Genomic DNA, 26,767 nt, shown 5'->3' with positions numbered 1-26,767 from the left:
AAATAAATAACCCATGAAATACATTCCCACGTCAGGGTCTCAGGGCCTTTGTACTCGCTGTTCCCACAAAAAAGGAATGCTCTTCACCTGGGGCAATCCCTTCCCCTTATTCAAGTCTCTGCATCAGAGAAGACTTCCTGCTACTCACTAAAAAGCACCTCTTCTGTCCTTACTCACTGTTACTCTGCTTTACTTTCTTCATGGCACTTACCACTACTTGACATCACATCACCTCTGTTTGAAAGTATTAATATTTTCTAAATACTTAAACCACAGCAAAAAGCACAAGTGTAGGGCTTCCCTGGTGGCGCAGTGGTTGAGAGTCCGCCTGCCGATGCAGGGGACACGGGTTCGTGCCCTGGTCCGGGAAGATTCCACATGCCGTGGAGCGGCTGGGCCCGTGAGCCATGGCCGCTGAGCCTGTGCGTCCGGAGCCTGTGCTCCGCAACGAGAGAGGCCACAATGGTGAGAGGCCCGCGTACCGCAAAAAAAAAAAAAAAAAAAAAAGCACAAGTGTATGCCAACATTTCCTAAAGCGTACTCCCAGAATATTAATTGCTTAGGTGACCAAATATGTTTGGAAAATACTGGGCTAGATGACTTAAATAATTGTAATTACTTTAAGACTCCTGAGTCCTTAATAAACTTGCTCATGTGATGTTCTTAAAGGAAAATATACTAAGCAGTGTTTTCTAAACTTATGTGACCCTAGAAACTTTTTCCCAAGGAGTATCTAATGGATTATTATTCCATGGAACACACCTGGGGAAACAAATACAGCAGGCTGGGGGTTTTTTATGTCTCATTCAGTCTTGTACCCTCAATAATCAGAAATCAGCTGAGACGTAGTGGGTATTCCACACATATTTGCTGAAGGAGTGAATCAATGAACACATACTGGTTCTTTAGAGTTTTGATACTGTTATTTCAGCCTCTTAGGAGGGGACCAGACTACACGATTTTTCAAGGTTTCTTCTAAAGTACATAGGACTTTAGAAGTCCTAATACTTTAGGACCATTGTGAGATTTCTGTATGACAGCAAAAAGGTAGTGACAAGGATCTGACAGAAAGAGGCTGAAATACAATTTTGGTGGAATTCCAGATCCAAGCCAGCTTGCAGGCAGTGAAAATTACATGTCTCCAGTCTCTCTGAACTTCTCTCTCCCTCTCTCCTCACTCCTGCCTTTCCCCATCCCTAGAGCTCCCTCTTTCTCCTGCTTCTTAACGAGAAGCAGATCCACACATTTAGGACTGAGACTAAGTAATATTCCTGGTTCCTGGAACTGTCAGAAGGCTGTCAGAGGGATGCCGCCCACCAGACCACTAGATGCCACTGTGTTCCTCAGAAACGTGCCAGGAGAGCTTCTCCGTCTACAGCTGCCAAGGGCTGACCCTCTGAGCAGAACTCAGAGCTGCAAGCCCGAGGCATGGAATGAACAGACCACAGGATGCTCTGGGCTGCAGTAGGAGCTGGGTAACCCGAGCTTCCCTTTCTCCCTCTCTCTTCCTCCACAGAGCTTTTGTGCTGACAGTCATTGTGTCAGCGGGAGGCTGTTCTGAAGCTTGAATTAGAGGGCAGACTGGTAGGTACAGTACAAGATCCACCTGCCTCTGGAGGTTGGGATGATGAGGAAACAGCAGGTAGAGAAGCAGAACCTTCAGAATATTGCACGTCTGATGCCAACACCATCTTTCTCCTGAGGCCTCTTGGAGCTCACCATAGTTACTGCAAGCACTTATTCTAAGCACTGATTGCAGTCGTCTTATTGCTGCCTTTGGACAAGCTTGTATTTTAGGTCACAGTACGACTTCAGGTTTAGGGACTCCTAAGGCTAGCGGTTAGGAGGCTCCGAAGGGCCCCACTGTTTAGGGGTACCCTGTTAACACACTCCTGCATTTTATAAGTGTGTGCCGGTTTATGCCATTAACGTAGTCCATTACTAGGTTTCACTGTACCTCTGACAAGTCTTCAGCCTAATTGTTATAATTAGTTTTCATAGTTACGGAGTGCTCACTATGTTTCAAGGAACTACACTAAATGTTTTGCATATGTTATTTTGCTTAATCCTCACCACGAGCCAATGAGATCTGTATTATGAATTTCATTTTACAGACAAGGAAACCAAGATCAAAGAGGTGAAGTGATTTGCTCAAGCTCATGCAGTAGGCGGTGAAGTGGAGATTTAAACCGAGGTCTCACTTAAAAGCCCAAGTAGCTCACCATCAAGCTGTCCTTCCTTCACACTGTTAGGCCCCTGCATCTAACCTTCTAAAGGCCTTCAATACCGCTGTGCCCACAGAGCAAAAGCGCTGTGTCTGCACGGGGCGTGGGCACTGCTAGCAGCTGTGTTCCCAGAGCACACATGGCTCAGATGGTGAGAAGAAATTCTTTCGGGGTTATTGGGAGGGGCACGGGCAACGGAGAGGAGTGTCTGTAACAAGGAGGGTAACCAGGAAGGTATCCTAACGTGCTGGGAGCCATGCCCACCAGTCAGAGCTCTAGGATTTGGCCCTTGATTTGACCAGACATGAGTGTTAGGGGTTCTGAGTCCTCGCCCAATGGGTACCCACCGCCTGGTAGTTAAGTCATCCTTCCAGAAACATCCTCCACTCCCTGATACAGACAAGCACTTGCATCTCATTTGTATGTGGGACCCATATTACCTTGACTTTCCTACCTCCCCACCATAACCTGTATATCCAAGTACTTCCAAAAAAGTGCTAAGTGACAGAGCCTGCCTCCCTGGGATCAGAAGATGGATTCCAATTTGCACGGCTCCAAGTCTGTAGTAAATGTAGGGGCGTCCTGACTTAGTCCTTTAATATAAAGAACTAAGTGGGTGGTCAGGCTTGGCTCCCTTCTCCCCAGTCCCCTTCACTTGTGTAAGGTCCAATTACTATAATAAATCCCTTCTCCTGTAACACCCGTGATGGCTCTGCTTTTCTCTGACTGGACCTTGACTGATAGAGTGACGAGAAAAGCAGAGGAAGAATAACTAGTATAACTAGTGTAGAGGAAGCATAGGAGATTACATGCAACGGCTTTGAAACCTAGCTTGGATTTGAGTCTTGACTTGGGTACTGATCAGATGTTTGACCTTGGACAAAGCCATCTTTCCAGCTTCAATGTCCTGACCTGCGAAATGGAGTTAAGAACACTGTACCTGTTTCAAGGGTGTATAGGAAGGACCACATGAGGTGATGTATACATTGAGCGGTCCTCGGTGTGTTAACTGCTTCGATTGGAGCTAAGCTGGATAACTGGCTTTAACAGAAGGAGAAAAACCAACTGGGGAGTTCAAATACTGAATAAAATCATTCAGATAAAAATCAGATACAGAGGAATGGATAAAGAAGATGTGGTACATATATACAGTAGAATATTACTCGGCCACAAAAAGGAACAAAATTGGGTCATTTGTAGGGACGTGGATGGACTCAGAGACTGTCATACAGAGTGAAGTAAGTCAGAAAGAGAAAAACAAATACCGTATACTAATGCATATATGTGGAATCTAAAAAAATGGTATAGATGATCTTACTTGCAAAGCAGAAATAGACACAGACATAGAGAACAAACGTATGCAGACCAAGGAGGAAGGGGGTGGGGTGGGAGGAATTGGGAGATGGGGATTGACATATATACACTATTTTTTTTTTTTTTTTTTTTTTTTTTTTTTTTTGCGGTAGGCGGGCCTCTCACTGTTGTGGCCTCTCCCCTTGCGGAGCACAGGCTCCGGAGCACAGGCTCAGTGGCCATGGCTCACGGGCCCAGCCGCTCCGCGGCATGTGGGATCTTCCCAGACCGGGGCACGAACCCGTGTCCCCTGCATCGGCAGGCGGACTCTCAACCACTGCGCCACCAGGGAAGCCCTACACTATTGATACTATATATAAAATAGATAACTAATGAGAACCTACTGAATAGCACAGGGAACTCTACTCAATGCTCTGTGGTGACCTTAATGGGAAGGAAATCCAAAAAAAAAGGGGATATGTATATACATAGAACTGATTCACTTCGCTGTACAGTAGAAACTAACACAACATTGTAAAGCAACTATACTCCAATAAAAATTAATTTAAAAAACCAGATACATATTTGAAGAAAGCACACTAAGCACTGAGGGAGGGAGCTGTCAGTTTTTCTAGTATAGTGCTATAACGTGTGATTGAGAAATGTCTGACTGAGAATCAACAGGCCCCATAAATATCTCAAGTGAGCAGTCAGTGTTCAAAATACTCCTGTCCTCTCTTCATGCCAGTCTAGCCCAGGATATGAAGATGACTCGTACACACATTAGGGGTTTTAAGACGATGAGGATAGTGGGTAGAGAGACTTAGTTCTCAAGATAAGTATAAGAAAACAATCTTTTCTGGGAATGGGACATTTGAAAGTAAGAAGCCCCTGGGTCTCAGCTGTGGCTACTTACCTGGAATGGTAGCTCTGGGGCCAAGGAGTGCCAATCGTGCCCTGAGATATCTGCATCATGCTGGCATCGGGTTGGTTCTCCCCAAATTTGGTTGAATGCCAAGAATGAGGTCGGCCCGCAGGTTCACTGCACCTGGGGAGACACAGGAGAGGGACCCCCAGCGTTAGGAGCAATCTCAGCTGATCTCTTCACCAATGAGATTTATGGACTTGGAAGCAGAGGCTGCTGTATCCTCAGAGATGGAAAACAATCAAGTAAATACTGGAAAATGGATCTTACTGCTCACTTCTCTTAGTAACCATCATTTTTTTTTCTGCTTTATTCATATGTGTATTTTCCTTTTCATTCTGACATGATTTCAGTTACATAAAAATATTGCAAACTTAGTTTAAAGAATTTCTGAATAAACCCTAGTGCACTGTTGGTGAGAGTGCAAACTGGTACAGCCACTATGGAAAACAGCATGGAGTTTCCTTAAAAAAATTAAAAATAGAACTAACAGTATGATCCAGCGATCCTACTTCTGGGCATATATCCAAAGAAACTGAAATCAGGATCTTAAAGATATATCTGCACTCCCATGTTCATTGCAGCATTACTCACAATAGCCAAGATATAGAAACAACCGAAGTGTCAGTGGATGAATGGATCAAGAAGATGCCATGTATACATACAATGGAATATTATTCAGCCATGGGAAAGAAGGGAATCGTGCCATTTGCAACAACTTGGATGCATTATGCTAAGTGAAATAAGCCAGACAGAGAAAGACAAATACTGAATGATTTCACTTCTATGTAGCATCTAAAAAGGACAAACTCAGAAAAACAGAGTAGAGTGGTGGTTATCAGGGGTTGAGGGGGTGGAGAAAATGGGGAGATTTTAGTCAAAGGGTACAAACTTCAAGTTATAAAGATTAACAAGTTCCGGGGATCTAATGTACAGCATGGTGATTATAGCTAATTCCGTATCATATACATACTTGGATGTTGCTAAAGGAACAGATTTTAAATGTTCTCACCAGCCAAGACAGAAACGGTAACTATGTGACTGGATGCAGCTGGCATCTAATACAGTGGTGGTAATCATTTTGCAATTTATAAATGTATCAAATCAAGATGTTCTACACCTTAAACTTGCAGTGTTATGTACCAATTATATCTCAATAAAGCTGGAAAAAATCCCACATAACCTTCACCTAGCTTTCCTACATGTTAACATTTCATGCTTTATTAATTTAAGGCACATGGAGTTGCCTTGGTCTTTCTTTGCACTACTTATCCATATATAAATATGGGAGCAATAATTCCTGCCCACCTCCCAAGGGACTTCCTGGGGATTTTGAAGTTCTCTGTGATATCCTGATGCTGGATAAATGCTATTATTTTAATATCTTGGTAAGAACTACATAAAAACTACCAGCTACCTTGGTGTTAACACTCTGATCTGCGGAGTATAAACAACAAGATGCTCTCCAAAACAGTTTCTCATTTTGCAAGTCAATGACTTCACCTTTAAACATCCTGCCCTTATAACACAAAGAACTGACAAAGCCAAAGGGGAAAAGTGGGTGTTCTTCAGACTGCAATACTGAAGGATGGATGAATTTGGTAAGGAGGATTACACTACTATAGAAGGTCAGAGTCAAGAGAGAGTGGCTGGGGGGCTTCCCTGGTGGCGCAGTGGTTGAGAGTCCACCTGCCGAAGGAGGGGACACGGGTTCATGCCCCGGTCTGGGAAGATCCCACATGCCACGGAGAGGCTGGGCCAGTGAGCCATGGCTGCTAAGCCTGCGCGTCCGGAGCCTGTGCTCCGCAATGGGAGAGGCCACAACAGTGAGAGGCCCGCGTACCGCAAACAAACAAACAGAAAAACAATAGCAAGGCTCCCTTTTAAATGTAAGCTATCCAGACCTTTCTTCAATTTCCTTCCCATTCATTCAAAGGCATCCATAGAGACTTTCTACATGGCAGCCACTATGCTGGCACTGGGGATCCAAAGAAGAACAAAGTAACACTAGACCCAAATAATTCACAGTACAGTAGAAGAGACAGCCTAGTAAACCGCTATAAGACACTGATATGGGTTCCGTAATCGAGACCTGTACAAGGTGCTCAGTGAACTCAGAAGAGGCAGTCACCGAAAACACGAAACCATGAAAGATTTCTCCAGATGGCACGGGGCGGGAAATGAAAGAGAAGGACATCCACGTAGAAGAAACAGCATCACAAATGCCTGGAAATGCAGAAGAACACGGTACAAGCCACTTAAGTAGGTGGAGAGGAGATGATGAGAGAGGAAGGCAGCAGATGAAGGTGAAGAGCTAGGAGGGTCCAGGTCTCACTGAAGGGTGTGAATAGTATCCTATGGGTTTGGAGGCCACCGAAGAACCTTAGCCAAGGAGGGCCATGTTCAAATTCGAGTTTCAGGAAGATATTGCCAATAATGAGAATAAATTTGAGAGAGACAAGATCGGAGGCTATCGTATTGGCCAGGGTAAGAGATAATAAAGACCCGGCACTAAGGCAGGGGCAGTGAACTTAAAGGGATGACAGATCTAAGAACCACTGAGGAGGTGAAATTCCCAGCCTAGTGAGCGCTTGGATGTGGCTGGTGTAGAAGAGAGTATAGTCAAGGAGGAAGGATGGTCTTCATGTTTGTAGCTTGAACTAGAATGGTAAGAACTATGGGATGGAGGGACGGGAGCGGAGAGAGGAAGGAGGGAAACAGAGCGGGGAGGCGGATGGCTCACTTGGGGCGTGCAATGTGAGGGAACTCTGGGACTGCAGTGGTGGACAGGAAGCAGTGGGGCCCACAGGACTGGAGTCTGGGCTGCACATACCCATTGAGGAGTCACAAAACACATGTCCTCTGAGAAACGACAAGCTGCTTGGGGAGAGTGCACAGGAGACAGAAAGGAAGTGCTTTCAGGATGGGCCTCCGAGAACAATCACAGTTTGGGGGTGGAACGGGGTTGGGGAGAGTCCAACAAGAGAGTATGGGAGTTTCACAGCATCCTAGCGGGGAGAACGAGGGGAGGAACTGTCAATCATTCCAACTGCTACCGAGAGGTGAGTGTGATGTGGGTAGATGCACGTCCACTGGATTTGATGACTGATGAGTCTTTGCAATGGAATGACAGGGGCAGAGGTCTGATCAGGATGGGGTAAGAGGTGAATGAGAGATAAAATGGAGACAGCAAGGGCAGATAATTCTTTCAAGACCTTGGCTCTAAAGGGGAAAAAGAAGGTGGTAGCTAGGAGGCTAGAGCGGGCCAGGGAGTGAAAAGGATTTGTTCTTGCTGCTTTGTTTTAAATAATGAGAAGTATGAGCAAATCTGTATGAGACAGGGAGCGCACACAGGCATAGCCCAAGACACAGGATGAGGAGAGGCTGACGCTATGTAAGACTCATGAGGAAGTAGGCAAGGATGGGATTCTAGAGCACACGTGGAGGGCACGACCTGATGTAGGTGTAAAGGCAGGTCCACTGAAGTAAATGAGAAGAAAGGAGGAGCTAAGATGTTGATGCTCATATGAAAGGGAGGGGGTGGGAGGACAGCTGGAAGGACTTCACACCCATTGTCCTCTATCTTCACTAGGAAGCCCAAAGAGGGGAAAGTGAGGGGCTTGACGTGGTGGATGGGGCTCAAGGGGCTTGAGAAATGAGGATTGAAGAGTTGAAACTGATTAGAGATACTTAAAAGATTTAATAACTAAGATATGGTCTCTGCCCTTAAGGAGCTTACATTCTGGTGGGGAGACCAAATGAAGTATTACTCTAATAAATAATAAATCATAAAGAAATAATTCTTACAGTAAAGATAAATTAAGTGCCCAAGACTTGCAATGCCAAGACAGGACACCCAACTTGGGGAGCTGCTTCTCCGGAGTAGATTGCAGAGGTTAACTCTTTGTCCTGGGGTAGGGGGAAGATTTCATCCCAGGTGTAATATCGATACATTAAGAACAGGGTGCTTGTGAAACAAGCAAATCAGTAGGCTCTGAAAAACATATCCCTTTCTTTGGGATGCAGAACATATCTTGGGAGGTTTCAGAGATAAATCTTTGTTTTATAAGATTCTTCCAATACATACAATTAAGTGATGAAATGAGGAAAAAGAACAATGAAAAAGATGACCAAAATATAGCCCACCAACTCTCAGACCTTGCTGGAGCAGGATGGGTGTGTAAATCAGTGTAGCCTGAATAAAGAGCAGTTTGGCAACATTCAGCAAAATAATTTTAAAATAACATATCCATCAAAAGAGTGAAACACAACCTAAATACTCATCAGTAGCAGACCAATTAAGTCAGTGTGGTACCTCCTCACAATGGAATATGTATGTGGCCATTAAAAGAACTGAGTAGTTCTATACATATGGATATGGACATATCTCCAAAATATATGGTTAAAGGACAATTGTAAGATACAAAACTGTGCGTACAGTATACTGCTGTATGTGGGGAAAACCATACATAATCACTTAACGTTTATTAATGTAAAGAGTATTTCTGGAAGAATACTTGAGAAACTAGAACCAATGACTGCCTCTGGGGAGGAAAACTTATTTTTCACTGTATTTCCTTTTCTAACTTTTGAATTATGTACTATGTACATGTGTTACCTATTAAAAAGCCAAGTATTTTAAAAATAGCCTCGCATATTGAAAATATAATTCACTGTACCTGGAGATAACCAAAAAAGTAAAAGAGCTGTTTATTGACTTTTTCAATGATGCAAATAATTTAATAAGCATTCCTAAAAAGCACAGCATACTTTTACATTTTAGGATCACTCTGATCTTAAGGAAGATAAGGAAATATTTTCCTAAAGCATATTACATCATGAACATATCAATAAGAGTCAGAAGGCGATTTAATTTTAAAATTGAGCCAACTAAGTTTTGTGCGTGCATGTAATTCAAACAAAGCCCTTTTGTTGCATTCCTAACCACAAACAAGGAAGCTTAATTGCGTGGGATGGGTAGGCTGATGAAACTGGAACTAGCAAGTGACACGATGTCCTTCTTAGATGATTTTGCCCTAACACACAGAGAGATTCAGGAATGAAAGCATATTTTGGAGAAATCTACACTAAAGCAGTTCACGTCTTTCGAGCAGTATTCACTGATCACCTACTATGCGCCTTCTACCCTGCTGAAGTACAACTGGAGCTCTGGGAGGTCACAGATGCCCTCAAGGAGTTTATAATCTTGTTGAGGAGCCTCAGATGCAAGAAAAAGTATTAAGGAGCATCAGAGTATTACTCCTTCACTCGAAAAATATTTGAGCGCCTACTGAGTGCCAAGCATCATTCCAGGCACTTGACACACAGTTTCTCACTTAACCTTTATACTGTATCTTTATGATATAGGACCATTAATGAGAAAATGAGGTAATCAAGAGAGACTAAGCAACCCATCCACAGTCACAAGGGTTTGGAGGAACAGAGCTGATATTTAGACTCAGGCATCTGTCCCCGAGCCTGTGTTCTTAACTACTGAGCAATGAGCAGTATAAAAGAGGTGAGGTGGGCAGAGTAGAGAGACAGACAATTAACAAGTAAGCAAATAAACAGGGAATTTTCATGTAGTTATAAGGGCTCTGAAGGAAACAGAACTGGGTAATGTGAGAGTGTGACCGAGGATCCTGCTTTGGATCAGGGACAGCCTCTTTGAGAGAGTAACATCCGAACCAGATCTAAATGATAAGAAGCAATCAACCTTGCAAAGAGCTGGGGGCAGAGTATTTAGCACACAAGCAAAAAAGAAACACAAAGGCCTTGAAGCAGGAATAAATTTGCGGATTTCAAGAAGCAGAACAGACTGTAGCCAGAGCCTTGGGAATGAAGAACAGACGGTAGGAAAGTCATGAGATCATACTGGGCCATGCTAGCTCCTGAGGACTTTGGTTTAAGCACCAAAAATCTCCCTGGCTGCCAGTGATCAAGAATGGGGTCTGAAGTTGGCCAAAAGGCCTGGTAGTAGAGTGGAACTTTGGATGACCTTGAAGCATTGGTATGCTTTGGATAAATGGAGAAGGTGACAACCACAACTTGGATAATAAGAAATTCTAAGAGTTGGAGTTAATTATTTTGTTGATGCTGTTCTTTGATGAGCTGTTATGACTGAGACTTTGCTTGAGCTCTTCTGGGTGCACTAACTTTATAAACCATGCTAGTTATCAACTGGACATGAGGTGAACATGTAAAAATACCAAATACACTCAATACCAGCACTACCAAATAAAACATCATGTTTCTTAATTCACTTACTAACCCCCATCTGCCATCATTTGTTTAGTACACAATGCTATAATAGACAACAAAGTCCATCATAACAAGATTCTAGTCTTACCCACTCCCCCCAAAAAAGAAAGAAAAAACGCTAATATAAATGTATTCTGTAAATTAGGTTTATCAGAATTAACATATCATGGATTTGGGTTGAGAGTCTTCATGATATAATTACTGAACACTTTGTGCTTAGCAGGGGATAAAAAATGTTTCTTAAGGTTCTTTTGTGTATCACTGTTATTTCTTTTCCTATTTTTCCTCATCTTTTAAAAAATTATGAAATACTTCAAACATACATAAATGCACTCAAGTGAATATAAAAAACTCATGTGGACTCATTACCAAAATTTATCAAATCTTAATATTTTCCCCATATTTACTTCAGGTATTGTTTTGAATAGGTAATTAATTCGCACAGTTTAAAAAAAAAAGATCAAAGCCATTCAGAAGTCTTACTCTCCTTCCCAGCCCTCTCCACCCATTTCTCTTCCCCCTACAGCAAACCTCTGTGGTTAATTTCTTATGTATGTTTTCCAGTGCTTTGTTATGCAAGTATAGGCAAATATGAACAAATCTCTTTTCACCCGCTTCACAAAAGGAAAGCTATGTGCTGTTCTACCCCTTGCTTTTTTGAACTTAACAACATCTACTGGAGATCATTCTATATCAGTACTTACAGAGCTTCCTCATAGCTTTTCTTTTCCCCCCTTTTAGCTGCCTGGTTTTCCATTGTGTGCATATGACATACTTCTTCAACCAGACCCTTTTTTGTAGACACTTTTTGATGTCCAGTCTTTTGTTATTACAAATAATGCTTCAGTGAATAACCATGTCTACACACTGTTTTCTGTCTGTGTCCACATATCTGCAGAAATTCCTAGAAGTGGAATTGCTGGCTCAAACTAATATGCCCTTGCAATTTTGGTAGTTATTGCTAAGTTGCCCCTTTCATGCTTTAAAGGGGAAGCAAACTTAACATGAATAATTAAATGTCATTGTGCAAGTGATTCTTAGGGGGGGTATTATAATTACACCTTCTTTAGTATAGAAGAATAGATGATTCATATTTGAACAACAATGCCTTTCTAGGCATTTCCTGTTTATAGGAAGATTATGTGCCCCAAACACTGATGATAAAAATATACAGCCACTGAAAACTAAGACCAAGTTAAGATGCACTGGGCTGTACCCATAGCACTGTTTCATTCATAGATCCAGATGAAACTCTCTCTGGAATAAACAAAGAATCACCTTATGTTGAGATATGTTTTCTACATGTTCACAGGAGATGGACAAGCTCTCAAGAACTTTTAGGGTTGAAAACACCCATTATCTTCCAAAATGTAAAAAAAGGTGTAATTGTCCCTTAGCACACGGTTGGCAAAGACATTGCTTTTGAGATATCCTTTGGCCCTTTTCAGCATCCCTAACCTCTAGTTTCTATGACTACTGGGCTACTCAAGGCTATACTCTGACTTTTTGGATTCACAGAAAAATCTAACAAGCAAACATTTCTGAGGCTTTTATAATTGCCTAACACTGTGTCTTTAAAAAGTGGTTCAGTGGGTAGAAAGGTATGCATTAAGTAATATAACCCCATGGCAACACACACTCCTGTCTGGAAAGAGAAGTTCTTTTCAAAGGTCACATCCTGATAATATGCCCTGGGGACTTTTGGCTTTGGCAACTGAATCACAAGCCACTATGGAGAACAGTATGGAGGTTCCTTAAAAAACTAAAAATAGAACTACCATATGATCCAGCAATCCCACTACTAGGCATATACCCTGAGAAAACCATAATTCAGAAAGAGACATGTACCAAAATGTTCATTGCAGCTCTATTCACAATAGCCCGGAGCTGGAAACAACCTAAGTGTCCATCATCGGATGAATGGATAAAGAAGATGTGGCACATATATACAATGGAATATTACTCAGCCATAAAAAGAAACGAAACTGAGCTATTTGTAATGAGGTGGATAGACCTAGAGTCTGTCATACAGAGTGAAGTAAGTCAGAAAGAGAAAGACAAATACCGTATGCTAACACATATATATGGAATTTAAAAAAAAATGTCATGAAGAACCTAGGGGTAAAACGGGAATAGACACAGACCTACTAGAGAATGGACTTGAGGATATGGGGAGGGGGAAGGGTAAGCTGTGACAAAGCGAAAGAGAGGCATGGACATATATACACTACCAAACGTGAGGTAGATAGATAGTGGGAAGCAGCCACAGAGCACAGGGATATCAGCTCGGTGCTTTGTGACCGCCTGGAGGGGTGGGATGGGGAGGGTGGGAGGGAGGGAGACACAGGAGGGAAGGGATGTGGGAACAGATGTATATGTATGACTGATTCACTTTGTTATAAAGCAGAAACTAATAAAAAAAATAAAATTTAAATAAAAAAAAACAAGTAAGAGTGAAGTCGGCTAACAGACAGACAACGTAAGACTCTTAACATCTAAAATTTGCATTAAAGGCAAAAAAACCCCCAAAAACCTTTTCTTGTAAGATACTTTACCCCATTCCTCCACACCTGCTCCAACATCATTTCACTACTAGTTTATCTCCTCCTCACCCTCCATTTTGAAACATTTTTTAAAGATTAAATTTTATTGATGACCACACAGAATTATTACCATAAAAAAGAGGGCATAGCCATGGGGGTGGGTGTTTTTCACTTAGCCACCAATGGCTGATGATGTTGAAATGTCTTTTTTCTCAATATGCCCCCCTTTCTTCCCTCCTCCCCTCAACTCTGACATCTACAGAGTAATCAGAATAGTCAGCTCTCCTCCCCACACTTCAATGTTTGCCTATATGTCACGGCAGAAATTGACACGAACATTATAACATCTTTGCTCTGTAACAGCATTCATGTTTGTTCTTCTTTGATTTTCAAATTCAATTACAATAGAATCGCATAGCATACATAGACTAGCACAAGCGTTAATTATCAACAATTTCTTCTTGTCAACTCTCAATTTGCAACTGGGCATTTTATTTGTTGGAGGAAGGAAGGAGGGACTGGTTTTTACTGATTTCTTGAGATATCAGGTATTATGATTTAAAATTTTTCTCCTCTACTACTTCTCTGTGTCATAGAATATGTTGCCAGAGCTGAAAGAGAAATCACTTTCATGCTGTTTGTTTTTATCTTCCACACAGAGACACATGCAGACATCCACAAATATATGCTCATGGATCTCAGAGAGGATGAGATAGTTACAGAGAACTAGAAACACTGTGTGTGCCCCAGAATTGTTTGGAGGCTCTCCCAGAGGACCCCTGTTGGGCAAATGGGGAACAGCTCAGCAGGACACGATGAAGGTGCTTAGGGCTCTTGCCCTCCACCCAGGGGGCTGCAGGGCTGAGGGCAGGAGGGGCAGGGTACCCACCACTACAGCTGGACACCCTCCTCCTCTGTGTGTAACCCCACAGAAGATTATCCCTTGAGGGTTTAAAGGATACCTTTTACACCACATACCAACCAAGACATTTCAAAATCAAGCTAATTAACTTTTATGCAGTGCTAAAGTATAAGTTAAATTTCATTTGCCAAAACAGTAACGAAAAGTTTTTGTGTGTGAAGCCGAAGCCTTACTTTTTGGTAGTGTTTTTTTTCTAAACACCATCCCATTCAACAAAAACAAATAAATGCTCCCCAAACTTCTAACACTAAAGACACTGAATTCTGTTTTGGAGTAAGTCATGCATTGTATCATGTTTTTCTCTTCTCTATTTCACTTTCTCCTCATTTAGAGGAAGAGGCTGCAAATGAGAAATTAAAGGCAACAACAACAACAACAACAAAAAAAGAAAGGACAGAAAACATTAACTTTAGATAGGGACCTTAAATAATGGTCAAGAGAAGAATTCATATTTTAAAATCATACCAGAAAAGACCCGAATGAAAAGAATAGTGAAGGTTTTAAGGCAAAGTGGGTGAAAACTTTATGAACACTTGTTCCAGCCCCTCAGTTCCTACCTGCCAGCATTTCCATAATAAATTTCACAACACGGAGGAGTTTAACCACCACCACCATTCACACATAACCTGACACTGTTGGGGAGAAAATAATAAAACTCAGAAGAATGCTCTCTCTTATTCGCCTTCAAGCGAAAGGATGCCAAATTAAACTTGAAATACCAGCCCAGGATGCCTCTCTTTATATGTGTGTTTTATAATCTAAGCAGTTCCTATTTTCTTTTTTACCTTTTACATGGTATAATAACAAAATGAATGCCCATAATAATAAAATAAATATTCAAGTCACCTGGAGATCCAGAACATTACCACTACTGATGCAGCCACCTGTTCTTTGCCATATCATATTTCCTTTTAAGTAAAAGCATCTAGGGATGCAAACATAGGCATTAAGCACAGCTCTGAACAAAAATTTCAAATCAAAGATTGTATAAGGATAAAAGCTGAATTCAAATTATTGTGAATAAGGGAAAAGATAATCAAGTATTTAAACCTTCAACTGTGGGGGCTTCCCTGGTGGTGCAGTGGTTGAGAATCTGCCTGCTAATGCAGGGGACACGGGTTCGAGCCCTGGTCTGGGAAGATCCCACATGCCGCGGAGCAACTAGGCCCGTGAGCCACAACTACTGAGACTGCGCGTCTGGAGCCTGTGCTCTGCAGCAAGAGAGGCCAGATAGTGAGAGGCCCGCGCACCGCGATGAAGAGCGGCCCCCGCTTGCCGCGGCTGGAGAAAGCCCTCGCACAGAAACGAAGACCCAACACAGCAAAAATAAATAAAATAAATTAATAAACCTTCAATTGTGATGGAGGTAAATACTGTACACCCAGCAATCTCAATACACACTTCTTTTCATGTAAACTCAAAGTAAATGAGAAGACCATACCTTTTCTTTAATACTGAAACTACATTTGCAGGTTCCGTTTCTTTATACAAACGTTGGCAATGAGAATAGAGAACTTGGCTACTAGTACATAGATAAGTAGCCATTCCTTGTGAGAAAAAGAAATTGTTTATTTGTAATTTCCTGGGGAAATGGGGAAGCAAAACCATGAAGTACACAACAAAAAGCAACTGCTAATCTGAATGAGATAAAAAGCCACTCTAGGGGCTTCCCTGGTGGCGCAGTGGTTGAGAGTCTGCCTGCCGATGCAGGGGACACAGGTTCGTGCCCCGGTCTGGGAAGATCCCACATGCCGCGGAGAGGCTGGGCCCGTGAGCCATGGCCGCTAAGCCTGCACATCCGGAGCCTGTGCTCTGCAACGGGAGAGGCCACAACAGTGAGAGGCCCGTGTACCGCAAAAAAAAAATAATAATAATAAATAAATAAAGCCACTCTAAATACATACATCATAAGAAATATGGTGACTGTATATATAGGAGAGAAAATGATTGAAAATTCCCACACAGAAATATTAATAGTACACTGAATTACCCGAGGTGCTCAAATAATGAGAATTTTCGTGACAATTTAGAGAAATGGGCTTAAATTTAATATGTGGTTGGTTATTAATTTTTCTTTATAAATAGATATAGCACAACATCAGAAAGGTATCTGTGAAAGGCTTATCAGTTGAGAATCCTGCAATGCAAGATTCGAAATCTCATTCTAACATAATAGTGGGCTTAACCTTGTGGCAAAGAGAATCATCCTAGATAACAACCCTCTGGCCAACTGCATGTCATATTCAGGAGTGGGATAAAAAGCCATTTCACTCTGTTAACTGCTCTTTCTGCTCCTCCCTGGGCTGCAAAGGCTTCTCAACAATTCCATGCAACTCCCATCAGACAGCCTGAACCGCCTGGAACTCACTAAGCTCCGTGCAAGTGGGAGGGACTCATTCCCAGCCACCTCTGTAGATTACCAATTAAAATTCAATTCCTGCTCTCTAAGAGGGAAGAAGAGAAAGTGACCCTTAGTAACTTTCCCTGAGAAGAACCAGCATTTTAGACAATAGCACACAGCTTGGGAATGCCAGAATTCTATTCTGTGGGCAGGAGGAGGAGGGAAGGAAGAAAAATCATCTGCTGATAAAATGCATCAAACTGCAATCAGGAAGTTTCCTTTGTAATTGATCTTCTCTGCTAAACCTGCACCCTCCTCCGTGCAAAAATGCCTCTGTCTGCAAAAATGAGTGTTGATTGCTTTAAGCTTACCACCCTTTGGAGGCTACTGAAGGAGGTCCTACAGCAACATCCACTGAGGCTTCCTGAGACACACTGCCCTGAGCTCACTAAGTCAGGAGGACGGGGACAGAACTCACTGCCAGTGGAAGTGCAAATGCCAGCTGCTAACCTTGCTGCCCAAATAAGGATGAATGAAGAGTCAAAGCCTGAGCTTCTATGACCCATTCATCTCAACTTATTTTACAGAGCACATATCACCATGTATGGTAAGTGCTTACTGATTGGATGAGATGGTCATTATAATGACGGTGGTGACTGGTGGCGGAGGATGAGGAAGGGACAGGAAGTTCATGGAGGAAAGCACTGGCTTGGAAAATCTTGAGTTTTAAGCTGGAACATTTTGTCTCTTGAACTAACTCATTGAACTACCCTAGCCTGAGGCTTGACAGATTTTAGGGAGAAGTTCTGCTGAGGTAAGTTAGATCATAGGACTCCTACTGACAAGTCAGACAAGAGAGAACTCAGGGATCCAAGCAAAAAAGGAAAGGTGGGATTGGATGTGTGCGAATATTAAGCCCTGGACCACTAAGAGCTTCTCTCTTTCTTTACCTTGGTGGTTTGGCTGGTCTCTGTACATACCTGGAGTGAGGGTGGAGGGGGAGTTTCTTCCTTTTGCTCTTTCCTTTTTCTTATAAACAAGTGAGAAAATCCTTTCTGGCTATTTTCTCCATGAAAAAGGAGCTACACATACCCATGACGCACTGGACTTGGAATTAGCTCATGAGGTGATCCCGGCCCTTTTCAATTTCAAAATCGGTGTAGGCTTCTGTGACCTGTCATGAATTAGACTTGCTCAGTGCCCACTACTAACCTTCCACCTCAACACCTGTGAGACTCCTAAGATGATAAGCACATCATGTCTGCTCGGTCTAAAGACATCAGCACCTCACCCCTTCCCATATTTCAAAACAGGACTTAGACCACAGCCAGCTTGAAAGAATTCTTAGTGGCCAAAGCTGGAACAATTTGAGCAATAAAATAAATAACAGTATTGGATTATAACCCACAGAATAAAATAATAGGAAGGAGTCCTTACTGCTATAAATAGTTGGATAAATAAATAAGTGGAGGAAAGAGACAGCTCTTCCTTACAGAAGACTTCCAATTAATAAATGTGGAAGGCATGAAGGAAATACAGACTCACCTTTAGAACATTATCACTGAATAACTGTCACAGACAATATCCGTGGATAGATGCTAAAATCAGTGGGAGAAAGTTTGAGGAAAACCAGAATATTTGTATAGTCTCAAAGCTATCCCCCCCCAAGATATGTATTCGTTTACAAGGAGACAAACAATAACTTTACAGTGAGGAAACCTGGCAACTTCACCTTAACCAGGTAATCAAGGTTAACATCACCAGTAGTAAAACACTGACACCATGTAACCCGGGAGAGGACACACTAAGAAGGACACATCACTTCTGTGGTATTCTTGCCAAAAATGCTCAACCTCAATCCAACCATGAGATGGTATCAGACAAACCGAAATAGAAGGCATTCAACAAAATAACTGGCCCATACTCTTCAAAAGTGTCAAGGTCATAAAAGACAAGGAAAGACTGAGGAAGTATCACAGATTAGAGGAGACAGAAGGAAACATGACAATTAAATACAACGTAGGATCCTGGAATGGAAAAAGGACATTAGCCGGGGGGAAAAAAGGTGAAATCTGAATAAAGTCTATAAAGCCTTATAGTCTGTTGATAGTATTACACCAATGATAATTTCTTAGTTTTAATATTTACACTATGGTTTTCAAAGATGTTAGTATTAGAGAAAGGTGGGTGATGTGTGGATGGGAAATCTCTGTACTATTTTCACAGCTTTTCTGTGAATCTAAAATTGTTTCAAAATAAAAAGTAAAAAACAAAATGGGCAGGATTTGGGATCTGAATAAATTGGATGAGAACCACACCAATTTCCAAGTTTAGTCCAACATCAGTAAAACCTGGGTTGCAGAGACCTCAGAGCATAGGGAAGAGTTATGAGGTGGACTATTGTAGGGGCTTATGATATACTTTTGGAGACAAGACACACACAAGTAAAATTGAGTATAAGTAGAGTAAAAATTCCAGCCAATAGGACATGAGCAGGCGTGAGGTATGCAACATCCAGGTCATGACTTTTTCAAAAGGAAATTGCTTTCCTATCTGCTCCCTTACAGTCTCCCTTCATACAGACACAGCATCATGAGCCAGTTTTGACCACGCTGATGAGGGCAACCCCAGCTTGTTTTAAAGATAATCGCTTCATGGTTATGACGACAATCTTTCTCTGCATGGTTAGGATGCCAACTGGACATACACTGAGGTTCATTTGTTTCATCCAACTGTTAAGGATTGTTTTATGAAATATTTCAATTGTTTCAAGCTCAAACCCAGGTCTGTGTGATTCCACTCTTCACGCTCTTAGCCCCACCTAGTCTCAGCTCTCCCTGCCTTCTGGAGAATGGTCCCACAATTACCCCAGTGCCCCATGGCTGAAACTTAGCAGTCACACTCTTTAATCTCTCTTCTCCCACCCTCACCTGCTCTTGATCTGTCTCCTAAATTCAAACCAAATCTGTCTCATCTCTTGTCCCCTCACCACTTGCTAAGTTCAAGTCTCGATCATTGTCCACCAAGGCCAGGGCAATAACTTCCTAACTATGACTTTCTGGCCTAAAGTACTTTGGCACTGATGCTACATTAACCTACACACCTCATTGGAGTCTTGTTAAATAAAAGGCTCTGATCCTCTACATTTTGAAGATCCTAGGAGGCTGAAATGAATAGCAGTAACCTTGGGGATTCTTCTTCTTCAGGCTGTCCCTGGAGCAACCTTTTGCCAGCTGCTTCTCTTATAGATGGAGCCTTCTGCAAATCTCAGCCTGTCCTCAACTGGTATGTTCAAACTTCTTTTGAATCCTTTTTTCAAAGAAAACCTTACAAAGAATCTTAATGTAGACACCATATACAGTGTTGTTGGATTACAGGAAATATAACAAATACTTTAAAGTATATTTGCATATCCATAAACATGGGTAACTGCATAAATCTAAGTTTATAATGTTTATTTATTTCTAATCCAAGCCCACATGTCTACATGAAAGAGCCACGCCCCTCCAAACTGAAATCAGGATCATTGACAACAATGACAACCAACATCTACTGAGCGCTTATGATTGGCTAGGTACCACTCTAAGTGTTTTATGTATATTAGCATTTTCAATCCTTTCAGCAACTCTTTGGGGTAGATTAGTTATTAAACTCATTTTATAGATTGGAAACAAAGTTTAAATAACTTGCCTGTAGTTATCTATTAAGTGGCAGAATCAAGATTTGAATTCTAGGTAGGCTGATTCCACAGACACCCCCCCCAACCCCATCTTACTCACTATATTATACTGCCTTTCATGCTGGCACACAGACTTATGTGACAGTGATGAAAGGCATGATGGGAATGATAACCAGGACGTCATTATACCACCACCTAATGTTTACTTCACCTGACATTTATTTCTTGTTCCCCAGGAGCGGGCTCTGTGCTAAGTGCTGAATACCTTATCTCATTGAATTCCCACAGTTGTCCTAGGAAGTAGGTTCTGTTATGCTGATTGCTGAGGCAATAGGGTGGAGTGGCTGTGAGCTCAAACTGCCTGGATTTGAATCCACCACCTCCTAACGAGATGCCTTTACACTAGTGCAAACCTCACAGCACTGGTGTGAGAATTTGATGAGGTATGCAAAGCCCTAGCACATAGAAAGCACAGATAAGTAGCTGCAAATTTTTATTAGACCAACTTTGTAATCTCAGGACATTCCTCAACTAGAGATGAGACGTGTTCAGTGAATATCAGTTCAAAGATGAATCAATCTTGTTGTACAATGTAACGCATTAGTTATTTCCAAAGTGTAAGATGTTGGTGTATCTCTTTTAGTGTTTTTAATTATAGCTTTAAATACAGTTGTCAATGTATTTTTAAAAAGATATTTGCATCAAATGATTTGAGGGACCCCCAGATTACCTCCAAGGAACTTGGTGCGTCTTCAGAAGCTAGTTTGAAAACTATCATTAGGTGGTTACCCTTCTGAACCCCGAGCTTCCATCTGACCCCCTCGTCTGGGCCCTCCTAGCTCTCTCACTCGTCTGTGTTCTCGACCAGCCTTGCCCCCAATTCCCTCTTCCAGCAGCCAAGTCCCTCTTCCGAACCGCTCGGTGCAGCCCTCCGTGCCTCTTACCTGTGCTTCAGCCGAAGTTTAACCCCTCCTGACCATGCTGCTTTCCTGTGCTGGGGGTCAGAGGTCAGGTGCTCTGGGCCGAAGGACTCAGAGGTGCCTGTATCTGCAGGGTCCGGGTCTGCACATGCATCTCTGGCAAAAATAGGAAAACAGGAAGTTGAGCATGATGGTGTTCATGGGCAGGGGGCACGAATGAATCCAACCTGGAAAATGCATGAGAATTAACCCTGGGGTTAGAGGAGAGCAGCACAGCTGAGCACAGAGGTCTAAGCCTGCACCCACCTAGGCGCTCTGCCCGAAGGAAGGCAAATGCGCTCCTGGGGGTCTTCATCCTCCCCTATCTGTGTTTCTGGGAAGCAATAAAGTGCACTTCCCAATCTTAGAATACCAGCTTTTTCCAGCCAAGGGGGAAAGAAATATATATTGACTGTTATGAAGATGAACCCTCCTATAACTCAGTAGCCATTGGTAAGTAAGTGAAAAACTGGCCTCACTGAAGCAAACTGTCCAAGAAGGTGGTTCCCTGAGACAAGTCCCCGTGGCCTCCTGTCTCAGTTTCGCTGGAAGGAGAGCGATCCTCCAGTGCAGCAGCCCTCGCTCTGTTCAGTGGGTGGCAGCTCAGGGGCACATGCCAACTCTTGAGGCCCAGCTATTTCAGATTGTTTAGATTCCACTGTGCTGCAGGCAAGCCTTCTGTGTCTCCAGTTAACCCCACCCCACACACAGTCCCTAATGCCATTCCCATACTGCTTTCCCTCCATACTCCCAGGCAGGCAGAGAAAAATGTTAAGCCCCGAGTGCCCAGGGCATCCCACCATGGGAACAGATGTATTTCTTCTCCGGAGGAGAGTCCTGGCTCCTGAATTTCCAAACACCCTGACTGCACCTTCAAGGCCTCCTCTTGATCAGACTGTCTGTCCCCTGCATCAGGTTCTGAGGAGGGCTTGCCACACTGGGTACCAGTGGTGTGTTTTCATGTCTGTCTTTGAGAGCCAACTGGTAGCCCCTGTACCACTTCCTGTAAGCAGGCATCTGGAGAAGGCGCAAGTGCCTGCTGTTTTCTCCTCTGCATTGGCCTTGGCTGAGAAGGGGTGGGGTCATGAATGGTGTTGATCTCTTTGTATTTCAGGACAGGCAAGGAGATGACCAGGCAGTCAGCAGGGAGTTTCTACTTCTAAGCTAAAGTTTTCATCTTTAGTTTTATCTAAGCATCATTACCTCCTTTGTTACATTACTTTTCTCACCAAATTTAAGATTCCTGGCTTTGAATATATTCAATATCCCCCTAGACTTGAAGTCTGAAGACCTGGTTGAGGTTCTATCACTTGTGAGCTGAATGACATTGGGAATGTAAACACTGAGCCTCAGGCTCCTTATGGGGGATGTGAGAATAGAGGCAGCGCACGCAATGTTGGAGCCTGGCCCCGGAGTCTGCTGCTGAGGCAGAGTCCTGGCCTTACCCTCTGACCAGCTCGGTACCTCGTCCACTCTGTGTCTGTTCTCTCGTCTCTGAAATGGGTGCAAAGGACCAATGGCTTTCATAGGGTTGTTGAGAAACTTAAATAAACTAATTCAGATAAAGCACTTAGAGTCTGGTACATAGTCGGCCCTCAGCAAATCAGCTCCTGTTATTATATGTATCCTGCAGAGTTGCTATAGTTTCTAGATAATGTCTATTAACTGTCTAGCATAGTGCCTACACATGGGGTATGTGCTTAATTAACGAATCCTTGTCATTACTGTCTTCAACAGTACCTTCATTTTAGAGCTCCTTTCAGCTAAGATGTCATGTAAAATAGACACAATTAAAAAGACCTAATTTATGCTGGAAATAACAGCAAAAAGAGTTTTGTCCAGAGTTAGCATGTCAGAGCCTTTTGCAGAATTCATCATGGGGTCTCCAGTTAGGATTTCTACAACCCTCAGAGGCACCAACCCCAATGGCCATCAGGCTTAAGCTGAGGTGGAAAGTATACACAAAGGTAGGGCTTCCCTGGTGGCGCAGTGGTTGAGAGTCCGCCTGCCGATGCAGGGGACACGGGTTCGTGCCCCGGTCCGGGAAGATCCCACATGCCGTGGAGCGGCTGGGCCCGTGAGCCATGGCCGCTGAGCCTGCACGTCTGGAGCTTGTGCTCCGCCACGGGAGAGGCCACAACAGTGAGAGGCCTGCGTACCGCAAAAAAAAAAAAAAAAAAAAGGTATCTCATCATCACGTGAACATAAAGGTGACACAAACATACACAGCACATCCAAGACCACCCATTGGTAGAATCCATTCTGACAGCAAGCTTGCCTTTCCAGCTCTCCTCTAGACCCTGACGTTGCCTGCTGGGGAAAAACAATAAAGACCAGGCCTGAGCTTTCAAAAAAACATTGTGGCATTTAATAACTTCCTCTTTGTTTTTTGTTTTTGTTTTTTTGCCTAAACCACAATTGCTGGCTCTGTCCTTCCTGCACAATGGCTGAGCCCTTTTCTCTTTCCTTAGCCCCTCCCCCCTCTCTGGGAGGCACCAGGGGACAGAAAGTCCAGGGTGAAAGCTGTTGGAGTGAAAGCCTGGCAGGAAGGGCAGGCAAATGCGAAGGAGATGGAAGCAAGAACAGGAGACTGTCTTATCTTTTTAAGGATTTTCAGTGCATGATCCTTTTCAACCCTAGCAGAGATGAGCACCCCAGCAATGCCCTCCAGGGGACCAGCTGCCGTTAACAACTGGGTACGAGGGTTCATAAAACCAGGGTTGGGGTTGATGGTTGCTGATGGCGGCCCCCAGGCTAAGTCACAGCACAGCCTCCCTGCTAATCTTCACCTCCCCCAACCCTGGATGGGCTGGCTCCTGAGTGAGCTGTCTGGATGCAAAACACCAAGGAGGAAACAGGTTGGAAGGAGTGCAGGAAGAACCACCAGCGCCCAGAGCACTCCTTTTCTGGAATAACCTGGACAACAAATACACATTTTTAAACTCACATGTTCTAATGAAAAGAAATTCCATAGTGAATCTTGTTGGCAAAACTAATGAGATGTTTTTGAAGGCTCTTTTTAATATTGTTTCTTGCTGTTCTCCAGTCTCAGTATCACAAACTATGAGTGAGGAAACAGGAATCTGAGCTGACTTGAGAAGATTTAACGGGGGCTGAAAAAAAGACTGTGGGGCTTCCCTGGTGGTTGAGAATCTGCCTCCCAGTGCAGTGGACACGGGTTCGAGCCCTGGTCTGGGAAGATGCCACATGCTGCGGAGCAACTGGGCCCGTGAGCCACAACTACTGAGCCTGCGTACCTAGAGCCCATGCTCCGCAACAAGAGAAGCCACGACAGTGAGAGGTCCGCGCACCGCGACGAACAGTGGCCCCTGCTCACCGCAACTAGAGAAAGCCCTCGCACAGAAACGAAGACCCAACACACCCAAAAAAAAAAAAAAAAAAAAAAGACTGTGATCCACTATCCCAGTATCATCTTTCTTTGCCAGATAGTTAAGAAACAAAAGATCCACGCCAAACACCTACGGATTTCTACTTTCTATGATGAGTACATTCATATTTCCAGCCCTCACTATTCATAATTCATGAATATATATGGACTGCTTTACTATTTGGTATTTTAATAGAGTCCTTAACTGCTTTCTGAACTGAGTTTCAGCCAATACTGAAGAAAAAGTTCTGGATCGTCCTGTTCCTGTAGCTCTCTTGAGCACCATGAAAACTGGGGAGGGTCCGGGGAAGCTGGAGAGAAAGACGTACAGAGCTGGGCCGGGCCCGATATCGTGGTCTCTCCAGATCCCTTGCGCTCCTGCTTTCTACTGCGTTTCAATGGGGATAGGCAAGGGGGCTCCTATCTCCTTAGCACGGACTGTTACAACCTTAGGAAGAGCTTGGTTCTCAGAATCAGCAGTTTCGTCCTTTTGGTTGTGTTTTATCCAGGAACAGCTTCCTTGACAGCCACATCCATTCCTGTCCCCACCAACCCAGCACCTACCCAGCAGCCAGCACTACCTTTTAAAAAAAGTAAGTGGATTACGTCATCTCTAGTAATAAAACTTGTGTAGCTTCCCCATGCACTCTGGAGGAAATCCAAATTCCTTAACTTGGCTGTGAGGTCTCCAGTGACCTGGCTCCTGCCCACCCTTTAACAACTCCCCTCTCATTTGCCCTGTCCTCACTGGCCTGGCCTCCCCAAGCCTGCCAAGTTCTCCACTTCACACATGAGGTTCCCTCCACCTGGAACAGTCTTCCTCCCGATTCTCTGCTTGGCTGGCTCCTCCTCAGTCTTCTGGACCCGGGTAGAACATCACCTCCTCAGAGATGGCTTCATCTACCTCAAAGAGCCTCTTCCCGGCACCTGGTCTTTCCCTTGGTTGCACTTGGAGCCGCATGTAAATGTTCATTTGCACACGGTATGTACTGGACAATAAGTGCAACAAGGTCAGGGCCCATGGCTGACTTTTCTTCGGTTTTGTGCTCTTAAACCACTACATACCCAGGGCCTGAGACAGTGGGTGGGTCATGGGAGGCACACAACACAGATTTATAGAATGAATCATAGTTGATTGTAAAGGGAATAATTGTGTAATGCATCCAAGGTGGAGCTCTATGCCCTTCAACTCTTAAAGGCATTAAATTGTTTACAATACATGTTTTGGGGAAGGTAGGGATCTCTTTTCTTGTAGTCACTTTCTACATAAGGTTGTGAGTCGATTTCTTTGTGAAAGTAGAATTCGGCTCTAACTCTTGGTCCCTGTCATCAACAGCTGCTTTCGTGGAGTAGAGAGCAGTGTTGGGGGACCACTGGCCAAGCCCTTCAACAAACAGTTGGTGCAGCTCAGCGCAGTTTTGCTGCCTTATGTTTCGAAGCAGCCAGAATGCCTTTTGAGATCAAGCAGACAGAAGTGCATTTATACAGGGCTAAGCTATCCTCAGAGCCCTCTGGAGAAATTCCTTCGGATTTAGGCTGGGTGCTTGCATGTATTCGTTTTCACAATTTGCTTCATGAAAAGTCGTGTTCGTGGTTCCCTAGGTTTCTATTTTCTCTTTGTGCCACTCTGCATCCCTCACGCAGGAAACTGGTCCCACCATCATCTCTGCATCCTGTTAGCAGGCCTCTTGTATCATCACCTCAGGCTCCCCAGCACTCTTCCCTTCAGTCTCTGGGAGGCGGAGAGGGCCTGGATTCTCGCTTCTTCAGTGTGCAGAGGAAGATTTTAAGAACTGATGCCCTTGGGTTCAGATTTGTGTTCTTAGCCTAACGTAGCTGTTCTTCGTTTGCTGGTGACTGGGCATTTATCAAAGGTTTCACAGACATTCTCAATGAATTGCCCTTTCTTTAAAAGCTCCTCGTTTCTATTGCTGGCCTTTTGGTACCTATGTATTTAGACTTAACCTTTTGGGTCACTGCCCCTTCATTACTCTCCTTTCTTGTTTTTCAAATGATTACTTACCATCTAGGAAGCTGTTCACACTGCACTCTCTCAGGCCTGTATCCTATCCAGTGCGTTCCATCATAGGCATGCCTTTTACTTGTCCTCAAAACCCTCTTCTTTCTGCTCACCCACCTTGGTTTGGCAGCATGGTTATTACAGGGGGGCCATACATAACCCTTCAGCCATGCATAGATATGCTTTGTATGTCTCGGCCCTGTGTCTGTCT

General features: G+C 43.4%; 1 protein-coding gene across 1 annotated transcript in view; it reads right to left on the bottom strand.

Annotated features, from left to right (window-relative positions):
* Positions 1-26,767, bottom strand: part of SHROOM3 (shroom family member 3) — a gene marked incomplete at its 5' end in the record, with an annotated part of 318,759 nt that overhangs the window by 39,414 nt on the left and 252,578 nt on the right. The window contains 2 exons of the mRNA XM_079709194.1: positions 4,435-4,566; positions 21,134-21,265. Coding sequence (XP_079565320.1) covers positions 4,435-4,566; positions 21,134-21,265 — 264 coding nt within the window. The remainder of the gene's footprint in view (positions 1-4,434; positions 4,567-21,133; positions 21,266-26,767) is intronic.

Source organism: Hyperoodon ampullatus (genome assembly GCF_949752795.1).
Source record: "Hyperoodon ampullatus genome assembly, chromosome: 1".
NCBI classification, from domain to species: Eukaryota; Metazoa; Chordata; class Mammalia; order Artiodactyla; family Ziphiidae; genus Hyperoodon; species Hyperoodon ampullatus.
This window is presented reverse-complemented; position numbering and strand designations above follow the sequence as displayed.